Here is a 14,942-nt window from a genome sequence, read left to right on the forward strand (position 1 = left end):
GTTAGTATATGAAAACACATTTTCCCCAGGAATTATTGGGTTAAAATGGAAAAGGGATAGGAGGGAAATGTCACTATTATCTCTTCAAGGAGCAACCCAAGCCGCTCTCTGGAGCTGAACCCGTTCATTTCAGCTCTGGGGACCCTCTGCTTCAGGAGATACTTACCTCTGAAGGGGGTGCCGGTATCTGCAGTTTAAAGCTCCCTCGTCACATGGGCCAATAGGAAGCTGCGCCAGATTACATCACAGCTTCCTATTGGCCCGCAGGGCCTGGGAGTTTTGAAAAGCACCCATAATGTGAACCCTGGAATAGCTACCGGCACCCACTATGGAGGCAAGTACCTCCGGAAGCAGAGGGAACTTAAATTTGATGGGGTTTAGCTCGAGACGCCCTGCTTCAATCCTGTATTGGAAGAAAAAACAAAAAAAACGCTTGGATTACCTCTTTAACATGTATTTTCTTATAGTGGTCATTAGGTCTAATACAGGTAGAATGCAACACAGCACACACTTTTTTAAAGCTTTGCCTCTTTAATGGCCTACTTTGATCTTCACGAACACCATGAACTCATTGGAGATGCCGGCACAGCAGGTCTCCGTCCCATTCTCTCCAAGGTTTCCAAGCAAAGTATTTTCTATTTTTTACTGTGTTTGTAAAAATCCTGTGTTTTACAGTGCACTATAATGTAATTGTGAAGCTCTTCGGGTCCCATTGGGAGAAAAGTGTTATGAAATAGTTATTATTATTATTATTATTATTAAATATACACCAAAGATTGCACAGGTAAGGCACTTACTGTTGAGTATCATTTCTGCAGGTCTTTATTTTCACTTCTACATGTTTGGACAAATTTGCTGTGGTCAGTGACCCCAAACCACTTAAATTTGCAGTAAACGCTCTTCCTTTAATCCACATTTGCAGATTGAAAGACGACTCATAGTTACAGGACCGTAACATTTGACTAAAGGTACAAAGCAGGGGTTGCCAATCCAGCAGATTACTTTAAAACATCCAATCCTACTTTCAAATAATTTATACCCACAATTTAAACAGAATTGTCAATTTCGTTGTCACCAATTCTGTTCCACACTCAAATCAGAGCTGCCACTTACACTGGCCAGTGCCTACAGCTTGTCATTAAAGCTGCAGACCAAACAATATCCAACATGTGTTTTTTTTTTAATAAATCAGTTCTGTACTATCTTGTAGCATTAAAAAAAATAATAATCTCTGAATGACATTTTTAATGTATTATAATGTAACAAGCATTTTTTGTTTCTATAGCAACCATTAAGTCACATCCCATTCCTCTTCTGAAACAGGCTCTGGCACACCCCTTTTTGAGCCCTGCCCTCTCTCTAGTAGTGCACCAATTGTATCTAGTGACTGCCTGGTCACATGATCTTCCCCACAGATCTTTGCATCTTTGGTTTTCTTCTGCTGCACTGACAGCCTTTTTATGAACCCTTGAGCCAAATCTTCGCAGATCAATCAGTAATTTAGCTAATTACTTATCATTGTGTGGATTGTATTGATGCACATATTCTTGGGAAAAAGTAATTACACCGATTCTTTGCATTAGTGTTTTACTGCTTGAACTAGCTCATCTGTTTTTGTTTTTAAAGTGACGAGGTATGTAGTGTTCCCCACATATTTTCTATAAATGTTCTGTATGACAGGGTTGGCTGTGACTAGCAACAGGCTCCTCAATAGGGCTTCCTGGTAAAGGGGGACAAAACTAAAGCAGTAAGGATTGGCAACAAATTTCTGAATACACAAAAAGAAGCCCACTGCTCAGCGATGAAAAATGGTGGTGGTGTAAGGGGGTGCACCTAAAGGCTGTCCCAGGATGAGTGCTACAGATTCAGAGAAAACCAAACAATACAAGATCGGCAGTTTCGTCAACTGTCAGACTACAGGGGTCATTTACCTGAACTCCTGTGCACGCGGGAAACAATACGTGGGGAAAACACACAGCCCATTAAAAACCAGGATCCTGGATACATGTGGGTTTAATCAGGAATTACCTGAACACCCCAGTGGCAAGACATGTGACAGGTCTGCATGACAGTAAGAGCAATGTTCCACAGGTTGGCTGCATAGAAAACGTCCCCCTAGGTCTACGCAAGGGGAACTGGGATAGGAGACTGCTACAAAGGGAGTGCCGGTGGATTCATCTACACTCCCTTCCCCCTCGTATGCCTGGATAAAGGGTTTATCTTTTCTCCATTCGATAAGGACCATTCTTATTAATGACCTGCCGGCCTCCAGCGACCCCAGCATAGGTGTACCTACCTATAGCAACAGTCTGGGATCATTTTTATCACTTGTATGTATTACCTTGTCTATGTTTTCTACAAGTGTTTATACGTCTACATTGTTTTATAAATACACCACCCACATAGCAAGTCGTTTGTCTCTTCATCAATTTGACACATCATCACATACCTGGGGACCTATATAATTAAAGACATACAATACCTGCCAGGACTGAGCTGTGGTCTATTCACCATCAGCACCTGAGGGGGGGTTTAAACTTTTTGAGCAGCTGCTTGATTGCTGGCCTGTCCCATCTGTACAAAGGGTACTTCAGGAGCCTATGGAGAGCTCTCCTCCCTTATCTCTGTCCTGGAACCTCTCTGCATGTTTCTGAGGCAGCCATTGCTCCTCAGTGATTTGCAACAAATGTATCTTTCCCTCCCTGGTTTGTCTGTTGCCTAGCAACTGTAGAACAGACCCCTGTTGGTTTCTCCCAGCAACCCTGGTTGTGGCAAGTAGCCTGTCCAGCACCAGAGCCAGCAAGCCCACACTACAGATCTTGGTATACATTTGCAGATGCTGTCCTCTGGACAGATCAAATAAGCTCTCACCTATTTTACCATTCCATATGATTTAATACTGTTTTATTATGTATTCACATTTATATTTAGATGTTCTACATATGTATATTTTTGTGTCACCTTTATTTTAGTAACTATTTTTATTCTCATTTACATAACAGTACTACTGCATTTCTTCCTTGTGGTCAGACTGCTACTTCCATACCTACCACCTTCAAAAGATCTACTTAATGGGTCATTACCACCCACTATAGCTAGTTTATTTCTTAGCAACTACAGTGGCCCCTCTTCAGGGTCATGCACTGATTAAGTGACTTCTCTCACCATCACCCCTGCAGGTATTTTTGTGAAGATTGCAAGAAAGGAAGCTATAATCACTTATGTACAAGAAATACCATTGCAGGGGTGGTTGAAGATTAAATGTTCTAACACTTATGTTCTGAAGAACTTACTACTTAGAAGTTGAGGCTTAGGGGGTTCTGTGTGTTTGTGATCTTACTACAAAGCAGGCTCAAGCACACAAAATGTGTGAATAAATATATACTTAAATGAAGTGAGGGTTAGGTTGCTTTAATCAAATTCACAGCAGTGGATAATGCAAAATATTTGCAAGCGTATCTGATTTCGAAAACAAAGAAAACCAATAAGGTCGTTGGGTAAACCTAAGAGACACTGCCATATGCTAGGGGCACTGAGGCTGTCTATTAGATCAGTTTTTCAAATAAGGTTCTTAGAAATGGAGCGATAGAAAAAGCGGTGAAGTTCTAATTATTGCAGCAAATGTTTAAGTCAACAAATGCTGTAGCTTCCCCCCTTATGAACAGTTGGCAGGTCTTAAACTTCTAACAGACATACTGGAGGGACAACAGGACCGGCATTTGGTTAAACAAGTAACCACATACAAAAATATTGGTGTAAATGAATAGTATTGCGAAGTTAACAGATCTGCAGTTTTCTGGATCTAAAAAGTTCCTAATACCAGGAAATTGAGTCCTTATTGGTGCCACCTCTATAGACCATGTTATGAGAATTCACAGGTAGTTTATACCATTCCCATCAGCCAGGCATCCGTATGATTACATTAAAATACATTTGTGTCAATAGCAATGCCATGAGCAAATTTGCAGATAATACAACTTTCTGTTGACCAATTTCCTTTAGTTTTCTGAATTGACTACAGTGTCTCAAATCAGATTATAAATTTCTAGATTTGTGCTACGTTGGAAATACTATAGCATATAAGTGAGCATAACAAGCAGACAACCCCAAAATTGCAATGCTTCAATAGAATTAGTTAAAAATCAAACCACTGCATAAGAGTTGCCATACAGTCAGAAGAAACTGAAAAAATACACCAGTTTTCATGGAACCCTTTACTCTCCATTAGAGAAATTTCTGTACATTAAAAGCACAAGTGCTTCAATAAGTTTAGCTAGAATGGAACCAGCTACAAACAGGAACAGTGACATCCACAAGCTGGCATTTGAAACTAGTGGGGAGTTTATGCTTCGAATGTAGACAGGAAGTTTAATACGAGCGCCTTCATCTTGACATCGGTCTCATCGGAGATCTTTCCTTCGGTCCTGGAACAAGTGAAAGTAGAAATAAATAATCCAGCCACCAATATATAGAAAACAAACTTACCCCAAAACCACTATTACTGGATAAAATACACGTGAACTTTAGTTAGGAAAGTTAAGATTGCGATACATCAAACCAGGTATTTTTATGCTTTGATGACTTGCCACGTTTTATCTGCTATGGCAAGAAGGGAAAGGCTGCAACATTACATAAGGTTACAGGAACACAGGCTCCTTATTGTGTCATCACATTTCCATTTCATGAACTTTGTTTGCTATAAAATGCATTTATAAATAAAATAACCATTACGTCTCCTATTCTTGAAGAGAGACTATGTTAGGAGGAAGGGGCAATATAAAGCAAGGCCAATCTACCAGGGACTGGTTCTGCAGTCCTCAGGGAAGGAAGCAAGGTGAGGTGCTGTGAACCAAGTTACACGGCACATCAGCCCTCTATAAAGAGCTGCCTCGTCTGAAACTGCATGTCTCAAGCTTTTATTCAAGTCAAATGACTGCAGTGCCCGATGGCAATACAAAGAAAGTAAAAGAGGTGCACTCAAAACCAGAGTAAAAACACCGCGGGTGAACAGCATGTCCCCCAGAATGCAGAACCACTGATCGAAGCTGGAGAGAGGCACTCTCGTGCTCTCAAAATCACAACATTAGTGGGATCAACATTTTGGTCTACTTGCAAAAGCAAGCGGACAGAAACGTTGAGATCCCACTGTAGTTAATTGTGACTTTTTGAAAGACGAGTGCCTCTACAATAATAAAAAATAAACCTTTAATATCCACATACGATCTTCTTTATATATTGCCTGGCTCTACTACAAAACACTATTTCGAAAGGGAAAAGGATTGCCACTGTATTGTTGTTTCTCATCGGGTTACAAACCAAGAAGATACAAGTTCTACTCAGCACAACAGTTAAATGACACCTTGGATGATCTCCACAAATTCAGACTGTGTAAAATTAAACAAATATAAAGCCTGGTTAGAAGCAAGGAGAGTGTTGGAAAGTGCAGAGCATACCTGATTGTGGCAAGAAGTTCCTGGTGTTGGCTTATGATGTGAGAAAGGAAAGCACTTTCAAACTTTGTGATCTTGCTGGGCTCCATTTTGTCCAGATAACCTCGCACACCAGCATAGATAACCGTTACCTGTTCTTCAATGGCCATAGGAACTGAAAAGAACAGTCACAATTTCATTCAAAACCAACCAGATTAACACATTATTTTTGTAATTGCCTCATTGTTAAACAGAGGTAAAATCGTTACAAAAAAAGTTTTCAAAACCACTGAACCCTTCAGCTTTTTTTCTTGAATGTCTGAAGTGGAGGAACGATTTGGCAAGCAACTTGTGCTTCTTACACTGGGAATACGGGACTAAACAAGCTACTTTACCTTTACCAATTCCCTATGCAAGGTCTTACCGTACTGTCCTTGCTTCAACAGCTCAGTCAGACGCACACCACGGTTCAGAAGTTGTTGAGTAGCAGCATCCAAATCAGAGCCAAACTGGGCGAAAGCGGCAACCTCACGGTACTGAGCCAGTTCTAGCTTCATAGTACCAGCCACCTAAAGGGGACCACAGTATGTCAGTTGAGCAGATCAGGAATAGAAGTGGAATCAGTCTGAGATTTATATGGTACTTAAAACTTAAGATTTTTTTCTAACACTTGTTATACATATGGATGTGAATTTTCAAGTTAAAAACCTTCTCATATCCTTGTAAAGTGAATGATTATGTAATAAAAAGCAATTCTGTATATATGCCAATCCATAACTTGAAGTTGCAGGGGCACAGAAAATACAGTAGATTCCAGTGGCTTTCAAGTCGTGATTACATTACCAGCACAATTGTTTTTTTCGCTACATTGACTACACACATTTTCATTAAAATAGGGATTTATAAATGTAATCTTCCACATAGGCAGAAAATAGGAAACATTGCCTCAGATGGATTTCCCTCCTTCACCAACACTCTGCATGTGCCTGCTGGTGTCTATGCCATTCAGAGGCCACTTACCTGCTTCATGGCTTTGGTCTGAGCAGCAGAACCTACACGGGATACAGACAGACCTACATTGATGGCGGGTCGGATACCCTTGTAGAACAGTTCAGTCTCCAAGAAAATCTGAATGACGGAAACAAACCATCTTGTTAGCACAATCACATCAATATAAATACACACTAGTACAAATCCAAGAAGGGTGGGGGCTCTGAATTTAGGTAATAACACAGTCCCATACCTGTCCATCAGTGATGGAGATGACGTTGGTTGGGATATACGCAGACACGTCTCCAGCCTGTGTCTCGATGACGGGGAGAGCAGTCAGAGAGCCGCCGCCAAAAGTATCGTTCATTTTAGCTGCTCTTTCCAGGAGACGGGAGTGCAGGTAGAACACATCTCCAGGATAAGCCTCACGACCAGGAGGACGACGCAGCAGTAGAGACATTTGACGGTAGGCCACGGCCTGCAATTAAAATTGGTAGTGTTATGGATACATGACAATTTGTTTTGTTCTGATGGAGGCAGAAGCATACCGCTTTGTAACCACTTTCTGGAACTGGATGACTACCAGTTTATAGGGATCAGATTATGACTGTTAAGGTATAATTCTTACATAGCATGCCAAGAGCCAAGTGGAACTCATTGTATTATTGGAAAAAAAGAGGACACCACTTCTCAGGGAAGCAAGCATCTGCCATCTCGGCTTTGATTTATCAGATGTTAAGTCTGCCACAAGACTATCCCCGAGAGACGAGAAGGCTGCTCACCTAGGCCTAGGGTCACAATCATGGCTGCCACTTTTTTGCATTGTGGCAAATGCAGGTCTACTTTTAGCTACTCTGTCCAGGAGAAAGCACCGAGCTTAAGGGCCAAAGAAAACTCCTAATTTTTTTTAATTAAAAGTCTCACCTGTTTGGATAAATCGTCATAGATGATCAAGGCATGTTTCCCATTGTCTCTGAAATACTCTCCCATGGAGCAGCCGGAGTATGGAGCCAAATACTGGAGGGGAGCAGCATCAGAGGCCGTAGCAGACACCACAATGGTGTACTTCATAGCATCTATTTCAGCAAGAGAAATGCGCTCAGCCATTTATAGATCACCAGAAGACAACATTTTAGAAAAGCCAAACAAGAGTATGTAAAGGAAACCGAAGTCAGCAGTATCTACAGATGTCATGTTTTAGGTTTAATGGTTTGTATGAGAAGTGTACCGCTCTGTTTAATTTGGTACACCCAGCATACTTTGTTATAGTAGGTCCAAGAGACCAAAGTGGTTATTACTTATACAAAATTTGTACAAATACAACACTTTCATACCAAAATTGGGCTAAGCCCATAGGATTCATTTTACATCCCCATACAATTGTTACACGTACAGGTTCAAGAGTTCAAGTGTCAAGGTCTTGTTCATGTGCAGGTTTATATATTGAAGTACTGATAGACCACTTGTAAAAATAGTTTCTTAAATACAAATAAGCATGTCAAAAAGCAATCCATCTTACTTTAAAAACATTTATTTTAAAACACCATAAGATAAAGAAGGTCTGCTGTCATCCAAACTTAACTGGTTACCATGGTATCCCAGTATGCAAGTCAAACAGGAGTATACACGTATAAAAATAAGGGGATCATCAAATAAGTTTGTTGTAGGTGTAATAGTTTTAAGTTGACCAATGTTAATTCGGAGTAGGATGACAGATCTACACTAGATCACTTGAAAGTAACACTTTAAAGGAACCTATGAAGTTTTGAAAGCTGTGTACACTAATGTTGGTCGAGCTAAAAACAGATTTCACATACAACTAGCATTTCTCCAGGATCAATACGGTTACTAGTACTTTGAACTACTAAAGTGAGGAAACAGCTGATCTCAAAAGCAGAATAAAGTTTCCACATCAATTTTTGGGGGAATTTCCGTTTCAAATTAGACTTGAAGGACATCCATTTCTTAGAACAGCACCACAGAATGGTTGGAGAACAAAGCTTTGTTAAAATACAAAATGTTTGTGTATTGTAATATTTGAACAACGCAAATTAAAAATAATTTAACAAAAGTAAAGGTCTTGCCTGCATTAGTCAGCCTCTTTACCAGCTGAGCCACAGTAGACCTCTTCTGACCAATGGCAACGTAGATACAGTACAGTTTCTTCTTTTCATCGGTTCCCTCATTGAATCTCCTCTGGTTGATGATTGTATCAATTGCAATGGCAGTTTTCCTGGAACAGGGTAAAGAGTTTATATCTATGGCTTCTACGTCGACAATTTGGCAGTTTGGCACACCAAGCATACAGTTATTTAGCAATTCAAGACCAAGCACAGAGAAAACAAAGTTGACACAAGACAAGCTTATTAATGGTGCACATCAAGTATATAGGAGACCCTCAAGGTGTGGTAACACTGCCCCCATGCCACACCCCCTTCTATGTTTCTTACCCCCATTATGTGTCTATGTCCCAATGGGGGGATCACTGAACTCTTACCCTGTCTGTCTGTCACCAATAATGAGCTCACGCTGCCCACGACCAATAGGCACCAAACTGTCTACAGCCTTGATACCAGTCTGCATGGGCTCCCGCACAGAGATACGGGGAATGATGCCAGGGGCCTTCAGACCAACTCTTCTGCGCATCTTTCCAATTAATGGACCCTAGGAGCATGAAAAAGTATGTGAGCAAGCCATGAAGTAGGTTTGAAGTCTCCATTTTTCACATACCAAAAACTAGATTTTATTATTTATTTATTTTAAATATACAAGTTTGGCGATAGAATGACATTCTGGCTCTAGGGTCATGTGCAGAAACAATACGATCCATTCTAACTTCAGGGTCAGGAAGACAAAGTCCACCTCTTACAATCTACAGTTGACAGCAGCTCCCTGGCAGCATTAATCATAACAGTCAGAGCAATTGCATTAATACAGGTCTATTTGTATAGTGTCTGCCATGTACATAGCACGTCACAGCAGTAATAGATACAACAAAACAGGCTATGGCATATAGTGGGAGGAAAATTATAGTAAACAGTAGGAAAAGCTTGGGAAGAGTGAGTGAAGCACCACCTCAAGCATTGGGTTTTAATATGACCTTGAGGAAGGCAGAGAGCAAAGTCTCCATCTTTGCTGATATGGAATTATACAAGGCTGTATAGTCAGAGCAGGATGTAAATAGCAGGTTTAATACAGAAATGGGAGTGTATGCATTTGGGTAAAGAGAAGCTCAGCATGCTACCTACAAACTAAGTGGGACAAAGTTACGTTAACCCTTGGAAACTATAGGAGTGCCTGTACATGGCCCACCAAAAGCTTACAATTCTCTTCCTACACAAGGAACCCATATTGATCCAAGCATCAGTGACTCCGTTCATAACATTATTCTAATTGTGGTAAATTACAAGCTCACTGCACGCTGTATATTCACCTTGCCATCAATGACGTTACCCAGAGCATCCACTACACGGCCAAGCAGTTCTTCACCAACAGGCACATCCACGATGGCTCCTGTCCTCTTCACAATGTCTCCTTCCTTGATGAGCTTATCGTTACCAAACACCACAACACCAACATTGTCAGGCTCCAAATTCAAGGACATGCCCTAAAATTGAAGAAATGCAGATTATGTACACAAGAAATTTTAATACAAGAGTTTGGGTTGACAGGTTTGAGTCTCAAGGCATGAATTGGACTTTAGGAATACCTTAACCTGGATATTTGCACCTGGAATGAGAACACGTTGAACGATTAGCAGAGTGGTCATAACGTGAACATATTCAGATTGGGATAGAGTTGTAAGTGGAGTGCCTCAAGGTTCGGAACTGGGGCCAATGGGTTTTAATTTGTTTAGTTAATGACCTAGGAAGGCAGAGAGCAAAGTCACCAGGACATACTTGAAAACGTAAGGTAACAACGTATTACTTCCGGGTGAGAAATAACATCTTTGCTGACTACACTAAATTTTATAGTGCTGTAAAATCAGAGCAGGACATAACTTATCTGCAAGAGGACATGCATAAATGTCAGATCAGTTTTAATACAGAAATGTAAGGCAATGCATCTGGGCAGTAAAAAGAAGTCTGGCAGTAATATGCATGATATCAGGCATAAGACACGGGAAAACAATGCATAAATTCCTAGTAAAAACGGCACCTTGAATATGGAGTTAAGTTTGTCACCTTGTTAAAAAACAAAATTAACACTATCCAAATTAGGATTATTCATATTAGAAGACATGCATCTAAAAGGGGGATATGATTACTATTTGATAATATATCTATGGTTAATACAAGGAAGTTCAGTTAACTTTTCAGTCCAGGACCCGACAAGTGACATCCCTCGAGTAAAGAGGAAAGGAAATTGGAAGTTATTTAGATTAAGGTGACAGTTTCTAATTTATTACCCATTGAGACAGATGGCAGATACAGTAAATACAGTTACAAAGTTTAGGCCTCTAAAAGTATACAGAGAAGCTAAGTTGAACATAGGAACCAAGGGCAAATTTGATTAATTGCAGGAGTAAAGTGGATACATTAAATGTTTTAATGAGGTTTGCTTCCTCTGAATCAATACAGTACAACTTAAATTAGGATAAGTAATTTGCTGAATTATAATTTAAGGGGAGGAGGGAAAAAAAAAAAAAAAAAAAGGCCATCGAGTTGAACCCAACCTTTTTAGAGCACACAATGTTTTTTCATCACTGGCTCTCCAAATTAAATGAAGAGCATGACAACGGGATTGGATGGTTTTGGCAAGACAATTTAATCCATAATATGATTTAAAAAAAAAATAAAAATAATGTGTAATTGCCATAATTATATACATTGGTAAAAACAGAAGCGTGTCTACCTTCAGGCCAGATGAGAACTCCACCATTTCCTCTGCCTGGACATTCCTGAGGCCATATACACGGGCAATACCATCACCAATGGAAAGTACACGCCCCGTCTCCTCAAGTTCAGCGGAGGTGTCAGCGCCAAGGATACGCGCTTCCAGGATAGAGGACACCTCAGCTGTGCCTGCAGAGAACGAGATTAAATAGGTCACGTTAGCGCATTTTTTACATTGCAAACCCCCAAGAACACATTTGTTACGCAAAACCTAATCAAAAAACTTTTTCCTGCTCAGACTATCACTAACAAAACAAAAAACCTGTTAGACTGATCCCAGGCAGTGTAGGGTAGTGTACTGAGCCTGGGGGATGGAGGGGAGAAGAGAGAAACAGACATGATTACGACTCCAAACTGCATGGCTTGTATAGCTGTCACTTACTACAGGAGCTATCAAAGTCACACCCCACAATGCACTACCACTGCAAAGCATTATGGGGCGACTTCATGCTCCTGTCGCAATTGACTGCTATACCCATCCACGTTATGGTGGTTTGTAGCCTGAAGTGTGCCAGCTTCACACTGGCTCAGGAAGTCTCTTTACTACCTGGGATCCTCCATTACATTTTTTGGCAAACCTTTAAGACTCCACGAACCTCTTGCTGGGAATCACTGCGTTAGCAGATTACATAAGAAATCACAGGTGCCTATCTGGCACATGTAGACATGAGACTCGTGGTGCAAAACCTTTCAGGTGAAAGACGCTAGAAGCGGTGAATAGTTTAAAGCCGTAATCCTGGCTGCTCTACGATCAATCTGTTTTTCTTCATAACTAGGGGGATCCTAGTTGGATGTGGAGTACAGCCACATTATTTTCAGCTTGAGGGATACCACGTTCCCAGAGAAATTTAGTTTTAGGCATCAGTTTTAGGCTCCCTCCTGGGTAATTCTAAAGGCCACAAAAACAAACCAATGCATGATTTTTTTTGGAAATATAAAGAAAACATTACTAGCTTATAAAGTAAAATAAAGCAAAATTTCCAATGTGAGTGACCGGCAATCATGAGGCCTCTGCAAGTTAAGGTTTCTAAAGTGTAAAAGTGTCTACAATGAGGTATGACCAGAAAAAACAAGGTAAAAATACGAGCAGTTATTAGGACAATACATGGAACTGCCCCATTAACCAAAAAAAAATACATGGACAATTTACCAAAAAAAAAAAAGTACAAAGATAATTGGAACGGGCTGAGGAAACATGCAAATTTAAAAACCATATTTTTATCCTGAATTTATTCTGGCATGTGTTTTTTTGGTATGTGCTCAACCATTTTACCGCTTGAGCCAGATAATCATAGGAAGGGCAGAAGAAAAAGCAGTGACCCATCCACAACCCGCTCCATCACAGACGGCCACCGCCACAAAGTTTGCCCTTGACTACTGCATTACGTCCCCTTCTCTCAGTAGTTCTGGCTCAATTACGGTCACTAATCTAAAGAGAGCACTGCCTGGGATGTAAAGCATAGGAGTGCCAAAGTAGACACTCCCAGATATACTATACAGTACTACGCTACTTTCCCTTACTGTGCTAGAGCAAACTATGAAAGTTAAGGACAAGTGAATAACACGTAGAGAATAGTCAAAGCAGCATTACCACTTACCAGTCTTTTGAAGCCATGCCCCAGATGCATGGATGTCTCTAGCTGCAATAAAAGCTGCACCAAAGGCTTTTTTAGAGACCTAAAAACAAAAAATGTTGTATCAGAAGATGGGAGCAGGCAGTCAAAATCTAATAATTTGCATTACATTTAAATTCACCATTAGTGAATTGAAACCTTAGTTATCTGCACATTCAATTCATTAAAATGAACAGAAAACATAACGGTGAAGGGCATACAGGAAGGGCAAATGTGCAAGTGCTGAAGGTTAAGGACAAGAACACGATAAACACCTGGTCCTCACACAGGAGAGGAGATTTAATACTAAGAAAATTAAACGCCCCCCTGCTTGGCATAAATAAAGTTTGGGGAAAACAAAGTTGAAAATCCAGCTTGCATGGCAAAGTAATGCTACATATATCTTTTCAGCTTCGCGAGATAGCTGATTAAGTATTAAACATACTAGCTGCACAAGGCAAAAGAATACTCTGCACAAGGCAAAAGAATACTCTGCACATAGCATATACAGTACACCACTGGCTTTCTGCGGTATATAACACGACAAGTATCAGAGGCCTATTGTATCACAGGATAGTTATAACGCAAGCTAATCTACATACCAGGGTATGAACATATAGAAGCAAGTTATATTTTTTAAACCAATGCTGCAGTTCCATAGAAAAAATTGACGTGTTTATTGCTGTGCAGTAATCTTGTGAACAGTTATATCCTCAAACAGACAGTGGCCAGGAAACGCAGAACAGGCCAATATAATAACAATGAAAGAAAGGCTTTAAAAAAAACATTGCAGTGTCTCCAACCGCAACGCCCCCCTGTCATGGGCAGAGATAAGTCCAAATACATTTTAATGCAGCCAAACAAAGATAGTCAGAGTGTACGCATGTGGGTGCTCAAGGTAAACCCCTCCTCAAAGGGGCCAAGGAACAACGTCAGCCAGATAGCACCCTACAAAAGTTAGCGTTCAAACACATGTATAGCGCTGCAGCCACAGGGCGCCCCCCTCAAGGCAAGGTCTGTAATACACAGTGGGGTTTAACAAGCGGTGTGTAGCCTGGGAAAGAAGCATACAACAGGTTTATAGCAAAGGTCAAGTCCCCTGTGTGAGCAGCCTGATCATAATAATGCACCATGACAAGTCTGCATAATAACCATCCTCTCCCGTTATCCCCGGGGCACACAATGACACACTGCCCGTCAGTCGGGGGACACACAGGGGGAGACAGGAGAAGGTGCACCCCGCAGCGGCCTTGACCTTCAGCAGGACTCCCTGGGCCTCCTCCCTCGGAGATCGCATAGGGGGATCGCACCGGGAGCAGCCTCTTCCTCCCCAGCCCCCCGGGATCCCTCTCTCCCTCCCCTCGCTCCCTGTACCCCCCACCCCCCTATGCCTGCAAAGCCCCTCCGGGATCTCCGATCTCCCCCCACCTATGCCTGCCCAGCCGCCCGGGATCCCACCCTCTCCCTCCCCCCCGGAATCCCACCCTCTCCAGCCCCCCGGGATCCCTCTCCCCGCACGCGGAGAAGGCCGCGCTGTCAATGTCACACAGGCCGCCGCGCAGCAACATGGCGCAGGGAGATCAGGGGGACAGAGAGGCGGCGGGGCCTCGCCACGTACCAAGCCGGCCTGCCTCGGCAGGGTGCGGGACAGCGCGGCTGCTAGGCGGACAGATAGCATGTTTCGGGTGGGGCTGGGTCTCTCGGTGCCGGCGCTGCTCTGGGTGACCGTCCCGCCTCTCCGCACAGACTGACAAGATGGCTGCCCGGGCGCGCGCTTCTGTAGGGGAAGGTCACACCGTGCGCGCGCATGAAGGCTCCTCTCACATCACGCGCACGGGGAGGCTCCTCCCACACCACCCCTCACGCGCGCAGGGAGGCTCCTCCCACATCACGGGCGCGCCGGGAGGCTCCTTCCCTCTCAATGTACAGCGTTAACATTCATACACAGACATATTATATTCACTTCTTTCGTGGTTTTTTTTTATTCAGTAGGTTTTTTTGTGGTAAATGAATTA

General features: G+C 42.0%; 1 protein-coding gene across 1 annotated transcript; it reads right to left on the reverse strand.

Annotated features, from left to right (window-relative positions):
- Positions 1–4,199: 4,199 nt before the first annotated feature.
- ATP5F1A (ATP synthase F1 subunit alpha) lies at positions 4,200–14,710 on the reverse strand. Its single transcript, XM_075585501.1, has 12 exons — positions 14,546–14,710; positions 12,913–12,991; positions 11,274–11,443; positions 9,853–10,026; positions 8,917–9,083; positions 8,504–8,652; positions 7,344–7,495; positions 6,673–6,897; positions 6,450–6,557; positions 5,854–5,998; positions 5,454–5,604; positions 4,200–4,424 (listed from the first exon to the last, which is right to left on the reverse strand). Exons 1-12 carry the CDS (start codon positions 14,603–14,605, stop codon positions 4,343–4,345), a joined length of 1,662 nt encoding a protein of 553 aa, XP_075441616.1. The 5' UTR covers positions 14,606–14,710; the 3' UTR covers positions 4,200–4,342.
- Between the last annotated feature and the right edge of the window lie 232 nt (positions 14,711–14,942).

The sequence above is a fragment of the Ascaphus truei genome, chromosome 1 (genome assembly GCF_040206685.1).
Source record: "Ascaphus truei isolate aAscTru1 chromosome 1, aAscTru1.hap1, whole genome shotgun sequence".
NCBI lineage: Eukaryota > Metazoa > Chordata > Amphibia > Anura > Ascaphidae > Ascaphus > Ascaphus truei.

Coding starts and splice junctions, on each gene's coding strand:
- ATP5F1A (XM_075585501.1), bottom strand. CDS start 14,605: ATGCTATCTGTCCGCCTAGCAGCCGCGCTGTCCCGCACCCTGCCGAGG. Junction 7,496..8,503: donor AAAGAGGCTGACTAATGCAG/GCAAGACCTTTA, acceptor TTGCTGAAATAG/ATGCTATGAAGTACACCATT. Junction 5,999..6,449: donor AGACCAAAGCCATGAAGCAG/GTAAGTGGCCTC, acceptor GGTCCCCTTTAG/GTGGCTGGTACTATGAAGCT.